This window comes from Sinocyclocheilus grahami, unplaced genomic scaffold (genome assembly GCF_001515645.1).
Source record: "Sinocyclocheilus grahami isolate Dianchi unplaced genomic scaffold, SAMN03320097.WGS_v1.1 scaffold1350.1, whole genome shotgun sequence".
NCBI classification, from domain to species: domain Eukaryota; kingdom Metazoa; phylum Chordata; class Actinopteri; order Cypriniformes; family Cyprinidae; genus Sinocyclocheilus; species Sinocyclocheilus grahami.
In genome coordinates, this window is record NW_015506529.1 from 229,943 (window position 1) to 242,393 (window position 12,451).

Sequence of the window (12,451 nt, forward strand, 5' to 3'; positions counted from 1 at the left end):
TGCTTGGTAGGTCACCGGTAGTGATAATGTCAAGCTACAAGTTTCCCAGTGTATGTGGATATTTGCGCAGGTGTGTATTTGTGTAGGTGTGTGTTTTGCACTAATGTATTAGCAGTATTAATGTGTAATCTGATCTCTGATCTGGACTGAACATGGATTACAGGACTCGGGTCAGGCGCTACAAACAAGCCCAGCACTCAATCCAACTCTCCCTCTGTTTCTATCTGTAAATCTTCCGTCTTTTAACAAATGGACTGTCAGGCCAGTGTCCAGGTCAAGGACAACTGATACTCATTATTATATACGCAGTCCATCTTTGTCAAGGCTCGTCATGCTTAGATCGCTAATAACAGTTGCCATCATTTTCCTTACAGTGACACGGACGTCACACATCCAGCCGTCCATTAAATTCTCCCACACACACTCATGTTCCCTCTCCCTCGCTCTGCTCTGACACGGTCATCTATCAGTGATCCATAATTCACTCTTTTCTAATATCACATATAGAACTACTGTCCACGTGTCCCCGAACTGAGAAACGAGAAACGAGCTCTCCCAATCTCTCACACACACAGAAATGCACTGCTGGTCATTACGCCTTTGGCACTGAATTAATGGAGGTGGTGGTTATTATTAGGAGTTATTTAAGGAAACACATTTCACAGATTCATTAATCTCACACTTCCCAGAGATGCTTTAATCTTTAAAACAGTGAGCGAGAGACAGAGGGAATGAGAGAGAGAGACTTACCTAGCCATAACCTCAAGAGGCTCCTTCCTGCAGGTGACAGAAACAACACACATATTTAGTTTGACCAGATCACATTTATGACAACAAAACTCTCTTCATTTGCACCAAATGACCACTAGAGTGTGTTTGAGTATACACTTGCACAAACGTATATTCATATAACCGGTAATATTGGTAAATAATTCTGAAATTAATTGAATGTACCAAAAATAATTAAACATATCAATAGAATAGTGTAAGATATAGTTTGCTTATTGGTTACTAACTGAAATCACAATGCCAAATATCAGTAAGGAAGCACAGCAGCTACATTTAAAAGACATTTTTAAAAGATTTCAAGACTTAGCATTTATTTTTATATTTAATAATAATTACTATTTGGGTTCATTTAGATTTATTTCAGTTTTAGTTTTTATTTATTTCAAGTTGGCCACTTCAGTGCTTCAACTTATTTCAGTTAGTTGCCAAAGCAACGTTCCTATTTTCCATTTAATGTTTTTCATGTAATATTTCAATCTTATTTTATTTTCGCTTTATTTCAGATAATAGACATGTATTTAAAAGTTTTAGTCCTGCTCCCAAACTCAGCCATTAGTCAATCGAAGAACATTTTTGTGTTTTCTGACAGATTTAAAAAAAAAAAAAATTTATTTGTTAAATGTAACAAATAAATTACATTTATTAGAGTAGTGTCCAGGCTCTTAAAAGTGTAAAATGGACCTATATTTGTATGCATTTGTCCCTGTCTCGGATAATCAGTAGTGATTATTTGAGACTGCGTTAATTCAAGAAATTATTAAACAAGCACCACATTTTGCACTGATTTATTGAAAGCCAATTTCACATTTTGAGAAGATATAAATATGCTCAAATATTGCTTATTTACTGCAAATGTTTTTTTCTTCTTATATTAATACACTTTATATCTTGTATTCAGGCTCTAACCAAAGAATTTTTTTACAATTATGATGAATAAGTAAATTGTGCACGCACAGGTGTGAGTACCTCCCTGTAACCTCTAGCAGACCTCTAGATGATGCTGTCTCTGCATGCAGACAAACACACACATATGGAAATAAACAAAATAAATGAACATTAAAAAGAGATGCACGTAAAATCATGAGAATAAGTGAAATCTGTCATGAGTATCTGTGAAATCATAAAACAACCCAGGCATAACATGAAATAATGATGATGACGACCAACATAAAGGCAAGTCCCTGTGAACTAAAATATATTCAAATGATTTTTTTTGTGAGCGATGTATGTGTATGATACCTGAAGCATGGCAGAGAGATCACAGTTTCATAGAATCTCCATGTGGCGATGAGATCGTCTCTGACGGGGTTGGTGGAGTAGTATCTCCATGCAGCCTGAAATCAATATTCAGTATTGAATATTAAGCAAATGTGCAGTTGAGGAATGCGCCTAAAGGGGTGAATTTACTGCTGATTTAAGTTTGTTTTTGGTTACCTGTATTAATGAAGCTGCAGGATTTCTGCGTTTCTCAAAGTGTTTCTGCCTGTGCTGTTCCTGAACTTTCAGAGCCAACCCAGAACCAAGAATACCCTACAAACATAACCAGATTTTAGCATAAACTGGTAGGCTATTTTTAAAATAGCATACTGTCATACCTAACCATTTCCACACCGAATTATGTTACATTTGCATTTAGTCATTTAGCAGACGCTTTTATCCAAAGTGTCTTACAAATGAGGACAACAGAAACTATCAAAACCAACAAAAGAGCAATAATATGCAAGTGCTATGACAAGTCTCAGTTAGCCGAACGCAGTACACATGTTTTTTTGTTTGTTTTTATATAATAAATAAGAAGAAAACAAGTAGATAGAATAGAAAAAGAATAGTGTTAGAGGCCTTTTTTTGAAAACAAGCAATTAGAAAACGAATAGAGAGTGCAAGTGTTAAAGGTTCAAAAAAAGATGGAGATGGCTAAGGACTGAGCTGCTCGGATCTCTCTTATGAGTCAGTTTGTGTTAGTGAATCAAACACATTCAGCTTACAATTTGTGCTGCACTTCCCTGTAGAAAAAACAGCATATGCTGGTTAGGTATGTTTTAAAGCATGGCAGCTGGTTTGAGCTGCTTTAAGCTGGTCCTTAGTTGGTCATGAGCTGGTTTAAGCCGGTCCTAAGCTGGTTATAAGCTGGTTCTGAGCAGGAGCTAGTTGCTTAGGACCAGCATATGACCAGCTTAAACCAGCTCAAACCTGCTTCAAAACATACCTGACCAGCATATGCTGTTTTTTTCAATAGGGTTAAATCTTCTGAGACTGATTGTTTTGCTGCCCATATGACACTGTGTAGTTAAAGATGCATATAATGAGTTTTGTCAATAATATTTTATATAAAATTAATGAATAAATTAAATGTTTGCAATATCAAGCAACATAACAGACTGTTTTTGTAGAGCTAGAATAATAACTGGAAGCAGATGACACCGTAAGTTACAAGCCGTACCTGCTCTTACGTTAAAAATAAGGTGGATAGTCAAGCAATTATACTGTAATTTGTAACAGCGAAAATGCATTTTTGGAAAGAAAGAAGCTGTACTCACGGCTGGAAGAGCAAAAAACGACACACCAATAAGAGCAAAGGTCCCGGCCAGAAGACGCCCTGCCCACGTCTTTGGGGTCTTGTCACCGTAACCGATGGTTGTCAAGGTGATCTGACAAGAGTGAAATCATATGTCGTCAGTGTGATTAAGGCTAGCACGGCTAAGAGGCTATCAAAGTACTTGAGCTGTAAAACCATTAAAAAGGCAGTATTAATGGAGCTGCTGTAAGTGTCACGAAAGGTGGTATAAATGGGGCTGCTATAAAACCATCACAATCAGTAGTACTAATGGAACCGATGTAAAACCGTCACAAATGGTAGCTGCAGTCAAAAGAATTGCCGTGCACTTTTGAACTTGTGACACACAATGGTTCAGATTTTCTTTCCTATTAAATTGACTTTCGCTTTTCATCATGGAGGAAAGCTTTTATGCATCTTCACCCATGCAGCTCAAAAAATGCTAAAATCATTGAACAAGTGCATTTTTTTTTTACAATTATATTTTTGTTATAAAAATATAGCTGATGTTTTCAGGAGAGTTTTCATACATTCACTCATAAAAACTGAACAAAGTAACATTACACACAGCCCAGTAATACAATGCAGGTTTTGTACAAACTTTAAAGTGGCAATGTATGAATTTGAAAAATGAGCAGCTCAATAATGGAGCCAAATGTAGCTTAAATCACTAAACCGGTACATAAAAATGTCAAGAGTTAGTTTTCTTTTATTTTTACTAAATTTATCTTAATTATAAGTGTAGAGCTGATTCGATTCAGTCAAGCTATCATATATTTGCTTTAAAAATAATAATAATAAAAAAAAAGTAATAATGTCAGCTTGGTACAAACTTTAAAGTGGCCTTCAAAGCGTATTCATTTTAAAAATGAGTTACAATAGAGTGGTGGAACTATGATTTCACTTTGTAGGCAAAAACCCGGAAGCGAGTTAGCATTTTAGCACTTCCGGTTCCATTGTCCCAGAGTCAATGGGTTTTTTGAATGGGAGTTTGGTTAAATCCTCTAAAATAAGGTCCGTGGTTCACACAAGTTCAAGATACTTTCACATTTATTCTGCGACATAAAACACACCAGTAACACCCCACTCGTGAATTTTTAAAACTGTTACTTTTCTTTAAAAAGACGGTTGCTAACAAATTGCTAAATGGGACTACAGGTGCTGTCGGAGACATTAAAAGTCATCACGCCGAATAGTTGATCAATTTACATTATTTTCCAATTGTAGTATAATTTATAGTACAATTAATTGTAGAATAACCAATTAATAGTTTCCTGCATTTTATATTGTTATTCGACAATGTTGTTTTGCTTTGCCCCGAAATGCAACACAAGTGTTCGGATGGAAGATGCTTGTTTTATCGCTTTCCTACTGATACAGAGACTCTGGGTTCGTACCATAAGGTAAACTCATATTACGATTATTCCATATAAACATCACATTTACCGGATTTACCGTCACGGTGAAAGTGAAACTTTAACAATGCATAGCGCTTAAAGCCACATTAAAGGTGACATATCATGAAAATCTGACTTTTCCAGGTTTTAAGTGCTATATTCAGGTCCCTGGTGCATCTACCAACCAAGGAAACGTGAAAAAGATTAACCCAATCACAAGCGCGTCTCATTTCGCTCCCTTGGTGACGTGGCAAATGGATCTCATTATAATATTACTGCCCCTTAATCTGTAAACTTCCACTCAAGGCACCGTCATTTTGATTTCGCAAGCAACAACGGTGTACCAGTTCTAATGCCGTGGCGAAAGTTTGAGCAAACCATACTAACTGTTCTGTCTTTGGCTGCACTGACAAGCACAGAACACTGTTTAGATTCCCAGCCTCAGAGGAGACAACAGAGCAGTGGATTTATTGATTTATTTAGGCTACTGTATATTGCTGCTGCCACACAGATCTAAAATAAACGTGATTTATTTCCCAGCTGTTTACCTTCACAGACATAACCCACTGTTTTTGTAACTCGTGTGTTTTTAAGGTAAACTTAGTACTCACATGCTGTGACAGCAGCTTTCTGTCCGTGTGCTTCGGATGTGTGCACTCAGAAAACCTTATATCTGAAGTTTAAACTCATATGGTTTAAAACGCATGATTTCAGCGCGATAAACATGATAATCAGAACCAAAACAGATGTTTTTAGCAAGTCCGAGCTGTAATGGCGCAGCTCTATTCTGGAAAAGGGGGCGGGGAGCAGCAGCTCATTTGCATTTAAAGACAAAGGCCCGAAAAACAGCTTGTTTCTGCTTCCACTCAAGATAGGCATTTTCAAAATTATATAATAAATGATCTGTGGAGTATTTTGAGCTGAAACTTCACATACACATTCTGGGGACACCAGAGACTTATATTACATATTGTAAAAAGGGGCATACTGAAATGTGGTACTTTATTCACTAAAATAAGTTTAATCTTACCATATCCAAAAACTCGTTCACTCTGCTGTTATTTAATAGAATAAATGCACTAGAATTTTATTGAATAGTACGTGGAGATACTTTTTTAATTAAAATATTCATATTAATCAAGGATTTATTGACTTTTAATGCACCTTGTTTCGAAATGTACAGAAATACATGCTTTTACATGTCCTTTAGTTATGATTATTTCATTTATTCACTATACGATTTATAACAAGGTCTCATTTCAGTTTTAGTTTGGCTCTAGTTTTGTATTTATTCCAGTTTATATGAAAAGGTTCATGTAGCGTGGGTTAAAATTCATATACAGAGTAAATCCTTTTCACTGAACATTGTTAAAAATACGTTTGAAAAAGTTGTCGGGAGCAGGTGGTGGTGACGTTGAAGGCAAGCGAGCGACCGTGGTGCTGTAGTTCGTTTATAGCCTATGTTTAGCTTTTAAGTTATGGCGCTTTTATTTAGGCTTCAAAATTCATAAAAGTTATATTATTTTGTGAAGATTATCTTGATGGACAAAACATGTAAATTTCATGAACTTTGATTGAACACAGAGTTTATTATTTGCGATAATCCTGGTATAATAATGGAAAAAGCCAATTGGCTTTTTGTCGAGGGAACCAGTGTGATGCTAACAGCCGATCCCCCTACAAAGTGACGCCATAGTTCCCCCACTCTATTAAGCTAAAATCACTGAACAGGTGCATCAAAATGAGTGAGCTTTTTTTCTTTACTATATACTATATTATAGATAGCAGGGCTCCAGACTCATTCTTCCCACTGGTCGCTCTTTTGCAACTAACTTTCTCAGCTGGCCGCATGAACACATGATTTGGTCGCAATATTTTTTGTATATTTTTTTTGCGCTACAACATTGGATTATTCAATGCATGCTGATTAACTTTTATCATAGTTTATAGTTATATGGAAACGAAAGTGGTTAACATTCATCCCGTTCTTTATCATCAGTAATATTTTTTATTTGAATTTTGTGAATGGGAGTTTCTCTTTTGCTGTGTTAAGCCGCGGGCTTCGGAAGCTTTCACTTTCGAATTCGCGATCTTGTTGTCACTGTTTTGCTTACATACATCTACACACTTTTCATTTTTTAAGACTAAAACAAAAGATGGATTCATTGTCATTCTTAATTAAAAAGCACAACAACAATAAATCAGTAAGATACAATGACAAACTAGCTTACAAAACGTTTATTAACAAAAACAAATAAGATGAGGCAAGGCACACACCACATGCTGTATTATATACCGACTAATAAATTACAGAACGTTTAGCAAACACTGAGGAATCAAATAAATAAAAGAGAGCCTCCATAGCGTAATGTGAGGTAAACAGCAAAGGTAACAAGTTTTTCAAAAATGAAAAAGCAAAAAGAAAAGTAAAACTAACGGTGACAGTGCTTGCATGTTCCCCCCCCCCACAAGAATACCAGCATGTTCACCTTCTCTGGTTTAAGAAGCGGTCTTTTACTTGACTTTCGCTTGAAAACCATCCATCGCTTCCTCAATATGCGCATCATTTTTGTTGCGTGCACCTTTGCACTCGTGCTGACGCGGCGAGTAAACTCTCTAAGCGCTGTTTCGTTATGCTTTCAGTTTCGCTTGCCGTTTGATGTTTCTTATATGCAACAGAAATTGCAGAGCTTATGAGTTGACCAACGCGGTGGTCGCGCCAGTGCGACCGCACACAAAATTTAGTCGCACAGGCAGAAAAAATGGTTGCAGTCTGAATAGATAGATCGATAGATAGATAGATAGATTTTTACTTTACTTCCTTATATCCAAAATCTGAGTTTGCTACCTCAGTTTGAATTAATTTAAAAGGCATTCTCAAATCAACTTAAAGAAAGTTCTGAATGCGAGTGCATTGTCTCTCTCACCAGTCCCCACCAGAGGGCATCTGCATAGGTGTCAAAGTCCTGTGGGGCTGGTGTTGGGGAGGGGCCCTCGGTGTATGATGGCTCCACGATGACATCATCCTTCTCAACCAGGTACACCAGGAAAGAAGCCAGGATCAATGACAGGAAGCCGATGTACCACGCTGTAATCAACTCCTGACCGCACACACCAGCCGGGAAACACACACACACACACACACACACACACACACACACACAGCAGTACTGAGATCAAACTTCACCAGACACTGATATCTGATTGTTTGTGCTTGCGTATGTACTTTGAATGTCTGTGTATCGCAGACCATAGCATTTTTGAGGAATGAGTGTGTGTCTACTTGGGATTGTGTGCACATTGCCGACCGACCCCATCGGTTAATTTGAGCATGCTTGACATGATTTGAACAAGCAAGATGTGCTCTTAGATGTTGATCAAGAGGGAATGGCCTGTTGGTGTACATCACATCATGTGTGTGGATACCTTGCTGTGTGTGTATATTGCAGATCCCAGCAGTTTCCAGGTGCCTCCGCGGCGGTCCATTCGTAGCATTCGAAGGATCTGCAGGAAGCGCAGACTGCGCAGCGACGTGGCCAACACATTTCCCTGGTTTCGTACAGCAACCACCGGCACCGAAGCAATCAGTACAAAGATATCTGACAACATAGAGACAGAACATAGAGAACATATAGCCTCTTATGCTCATTAAAGCTGCATGTATTTGATTAAAAATACAATAAAAATTCACTAAATATTGTGAAATCTTATTACAATTTAAAATAAACATTTTCTATTGAATATATTTTAAAATGTAATTTATTCCTCCGATGGCAAAGCTGAATTTTTCAGCGTCACATGAGCCTTCAGAAATAATTCTAATATGCTGATTTAATTAACTTATTATCAATGTTGAAAACAGCTGTGCTGCTTAATATTGTTATGGAAACTGTGACACATTTTTTCAGGATAATTGATGAATGGAAAGTTCAGAAAACAGCATTGATTTGAAATAGAAATCTTTTGTAACATTATAAATGCCTTTACTGTCAATTTTGATCAACTTAATGTGTCTTTGCTAAATGAAATTACTTTCTTTCAAAAAACTCCCAAACGTTTGAATGTAGTTGTGTATGTGCTGTATGTGTATGTTTCAGTGTGACTGTTTTTGTTTGGGTCAGTGTGTTTAACTCACCCAGGACACACAGCGGTTTGCGGGCGAATTTGAGCCGTCCTCTCCAGCCCTTATATCGACAGCAGCAGCCAGCAGCCCATATCCTCAATGCAAACTCGCCTCCAAAAATAAAGATTGTAAATGTCTCCTACAGGTGAGAGAAACATTGTCATATTCCTCTCAACTATTAAATCTCACACACAAACACTGCATTGGCTATGAACATAAGGCACACACTCACCAGAATCACCAGCCAGTGAGCCGAATCTTTCTCATGCTCTTTGAACGTTGTTAAAATTGACAGAATCAGGCATCCCAAAACAATCAGAAACCTAGAAATTCAGAGAACAGAGAGTGAGCGGGAGCTTCATTCAGTGTATAGATAGGTAGGTAGTTAGGTAGGTAGGTATAGATAGATAGATAGATAGATAGATAGATAGATAGATAGATAGATAGATAGATAGATAGATAGATAGATAGAACAACAGACAGACGATAGCTAGATAAATAGATAGATAGATAGATAGATAGATAGATAGATAGATAGATAGATAGATAGATAGAGCTGTGGGGAAAAAAACGGAATGAAGATCTTTTTTAGTTGCTATGGATACCTCAGCTGAGTCATGATAAAATCTTTTTTTTTTCTATCTCAGAAAGACCTGCTACCTTTAGATATAAACGCTCATGGTATCATTTTACCAGCAGAGGGGGCTGGTGAATATACTGCACTGTATTGGGAGAGAGAGGGATGTATTGGATATATCCTCCCTTCTCACACACACTTGCACAAAAATCCTATTACCAGATGCTGAGCTGGTAAGATTTACAAGCTTATTTTTTTACAACAGGTAATCAGAAACCTGGTGCTACTGTATACTGTATAGGCTGCTCATTCATTTTCCTTCCTGAATATCAAGCCAAACAAAGATGCATGCTGTGCTCTGTCACTAACCTGGATATTTAATTATGTTCTTTAAATTCTGTCATCATTTACTCGCCCACATGTCTTTAGAAACCCATAATATGATTTGTATGCTTCATAAAAAGACAAAAAAGACACCATAAAAGAAGCATAATAGAGTAAGAGTGAAGGCAGGAGTTTTCAGCAAAAACCAAGTTGGCATGAAATAAAAATTCTTCCTATCAATGCGATAAATCAACGCTTATCTTATTATTCGCCTATGCATGTCTCATTTTTCAAAACGTTTTTTTTTTTCCTTCCAGTGAACTTAGATACTCATCTCTGGTAAAGTATGCAGTTCTGTATAGAACTGTTTAGTCCAACACTTTCTCACAATCGACTGTAAGCTTACATTCAGCCTCCAACCAATAAATGTGTGTAATGATGTGTGTATGCAAGTGACTGTCCTCCGATGCCATTTTCTGCAGTGTTGTTCTGTTACATCTGGGAATCTAGCTGTACTGTGTGGCATCCAGCAGAGCACACATGCAGACTCACATATTTCCCTTATCATCCTCACTCTATTCGTCAGTTGACCTGTTGTCAGTTTCTATGGTTTTGCATTTGTAGGTTATGTCTGTGCTGTTTCCATGGTTACACATATTCATCACACACACATATACACAGTCATACACACTGCTACATGCTCAGCATCTGGTCTTCAGTGAAAGCTTTTAACATCAGCACACTAATAACCTATAATGGTCATACTACTCTCTCTCTTACTGTGTGTCGACTGAAGTGTGCAGGGTTTTCTTGAAGAGTGATGCTTCCCTCAACAGAACAATGGAATGCCACGACTCTCAGAGTGCTCATTCTCAACTGTTGCTCTAAAATATGATTATGTTCTTAATAAAAATGGCTATTAAGAGAGAAAACCGCTCTACAACCTAGAATGTAGAGATGATTATGAAACAATATGGCTATATATAACTAATCTAGGCTTAAAAATTGATCAAGCGAATGTGTTTTAGATAAATAAATCCACATATAAAGTGTTATCCACACAATAATTTTCTTAATAATTTTTATTAATTATTATTAAAAAGACAAAAAATAAAACAATACAAAAATATATAAATATAAATAAATAAAATAAATAATTATTGTTAAACATTTGTGTCCCTTTTCTGCTCTCTTTGACTATTAAAATTTCACAGGGAATTTTTGGTGTGAGGTGAGCAATGCATCTAATATTACATAATCAAATGTTTGTGAAGTCTATAATGTCAAAGCTTGAAAAATAACGGTGGTGTCTTATTTCATAATCAAATCAGATGACTGCATTCCAGCAACAAGATGCATGTGTGTGATCACCCAATAGGCATCTCTGATGTGTAACCGTTAATAGTCATGTGCTGACGCATTCATTTGTCACAAAGTTGGTTACAAAGTTGAGAACATTCTCTGTGAGTTGAGTCATTTTTGCAGCTTGGTTTCAATTCAAGTATTCCCCAACATAGAGAATCACAAAAAACAAAACAAAACAAAACAAAAAGAGCAAAGCAAAGCAAAAAAACAAAACAAAAACAAAAAAGCAAAGCAAAGCAAAAAACAACAAAAAAACAGATACATTCATATAAAACACCCGCACCGCGTTTTGATTTTGAAACGTGTAGTGCTCATGTTTATTCAACGAAGTCAAACGCCACAAATAAATCAATGTACGTCATGGGAAACACCGGTAATGTATATCGAAATATCGGAAATGTGTTTAAAAATCATATCACCATTATTGAAAAAAATTATATCGCAACACATATTGATATTGAATTATTGTCCAGCCCTAGGTAAACATGATCAGTGCTACTACTACTAATTAATCTACTACTGTTACAATCTACCATAGAGGCCCATTTTTTTAAATATTCCATATATACAGGTGCATCTCAATAAATTAGAATGTCGTGGAAAAGTTCATTTATTTCAGTAATTCAACTCAAATTGTGAAACTCGTGTATTAAATAAATTCAATGCACACAGACTGAAGTAGTTTAAGTCTTTGGTTCTTTTAGTTGTGATGATTTTGGCTCACATTTAACAAAAACCCACCAATTCACTATCTCAACAAATTAGAATAAATTTATTTAATCCACGAGTTTCACAATTTGAGTTGAATTACTGAAATAAATTAACTTTTCCACGACATTCTAATTTATTGAGATGCACCTGTATGAACGTTAAGGGAACATTCCATTTTATTATTTTGTAAACATTATGGGAATGTTACGTAAATGTTCTCTGAACATTCTGAAACAAGTAGTAACATTTAAAAAATGTTACACAAATGTCCAACTAAAACGTTTCAGAAAAATGTTCCATAAATGATCTATAAATATGTTTTTGTGCTATTGTTTTGAAAACATTGTTAAAGACCAGATAATTTTCAATTAACATTCTATTAACTTTACTGAAAGAACGTTTGTTCACAACTTGCCAGAACGTTAGCCGTTCCCGAGGGATTTACTCTATTCTACAGAACGAAATTCTACAGTATTTCTCATTTCAGTCTCTTTTTGGGTCTAAAACATAAAAATCAAGAGAACAGCAGAAGTGCAGGAAACATAAATTGTCCAAAACCCAAAATACTGTGCATGTCTTCGAAAGAGAGAGTCTGTCATGGAAGCTTCCCT

At 36.3% G+C, this 12,451-nt stretch overlaps 1 protein-coding gene across 1 annotated transcript in view; it reads right to left on the bottom strand.

Moving 5' to 3' along the window:
- kcnq3 (potassium voltage-gated channel, KQT-like subfamily, member 3) overlaps positions 1-9,482 on the bottom strand; it is a 19,906-nt gene extending 10,424 nt beyond the window's left edge. Inside the window, exons 1-9 of the mRNA XM_016255593.1 lie at positions 9,469-9,482; positions 9,096-9,186; positions 8,876-9,002; positions 8,167-8,339; positions 7,668-7,841; positions 3,327-3,437; positions 2,224-2,319; positions 2,029-2,123; positions 751-777 (exon numbers count right to left, since the gene is read on the bottom strand). Coding sequence (XP_016111079.1) covers positions 751-777; positions 2,029-2,123; positions 2,224-2,319; positions 3,327-3,437; positions 7,668-7,841; positions 8,167-8,339; positions 8,876-9,002; positions 9,096-9,186; positions 9,469-9,482 — 908 coding nt within the window. The remainder of the gene's footprint in view (positions 1-750; positions 778-2,028; positions 2,124-2,223; positions 2,320-3,326; positions 3,438-7,667; positions 7,842-8,166; positions 8,340-8,875; positions 9,003-9,095; positions 9,187-9,468) is intronic.
- Positions 9,483-12,451: the final 2,969 nt, after the last annotated feature.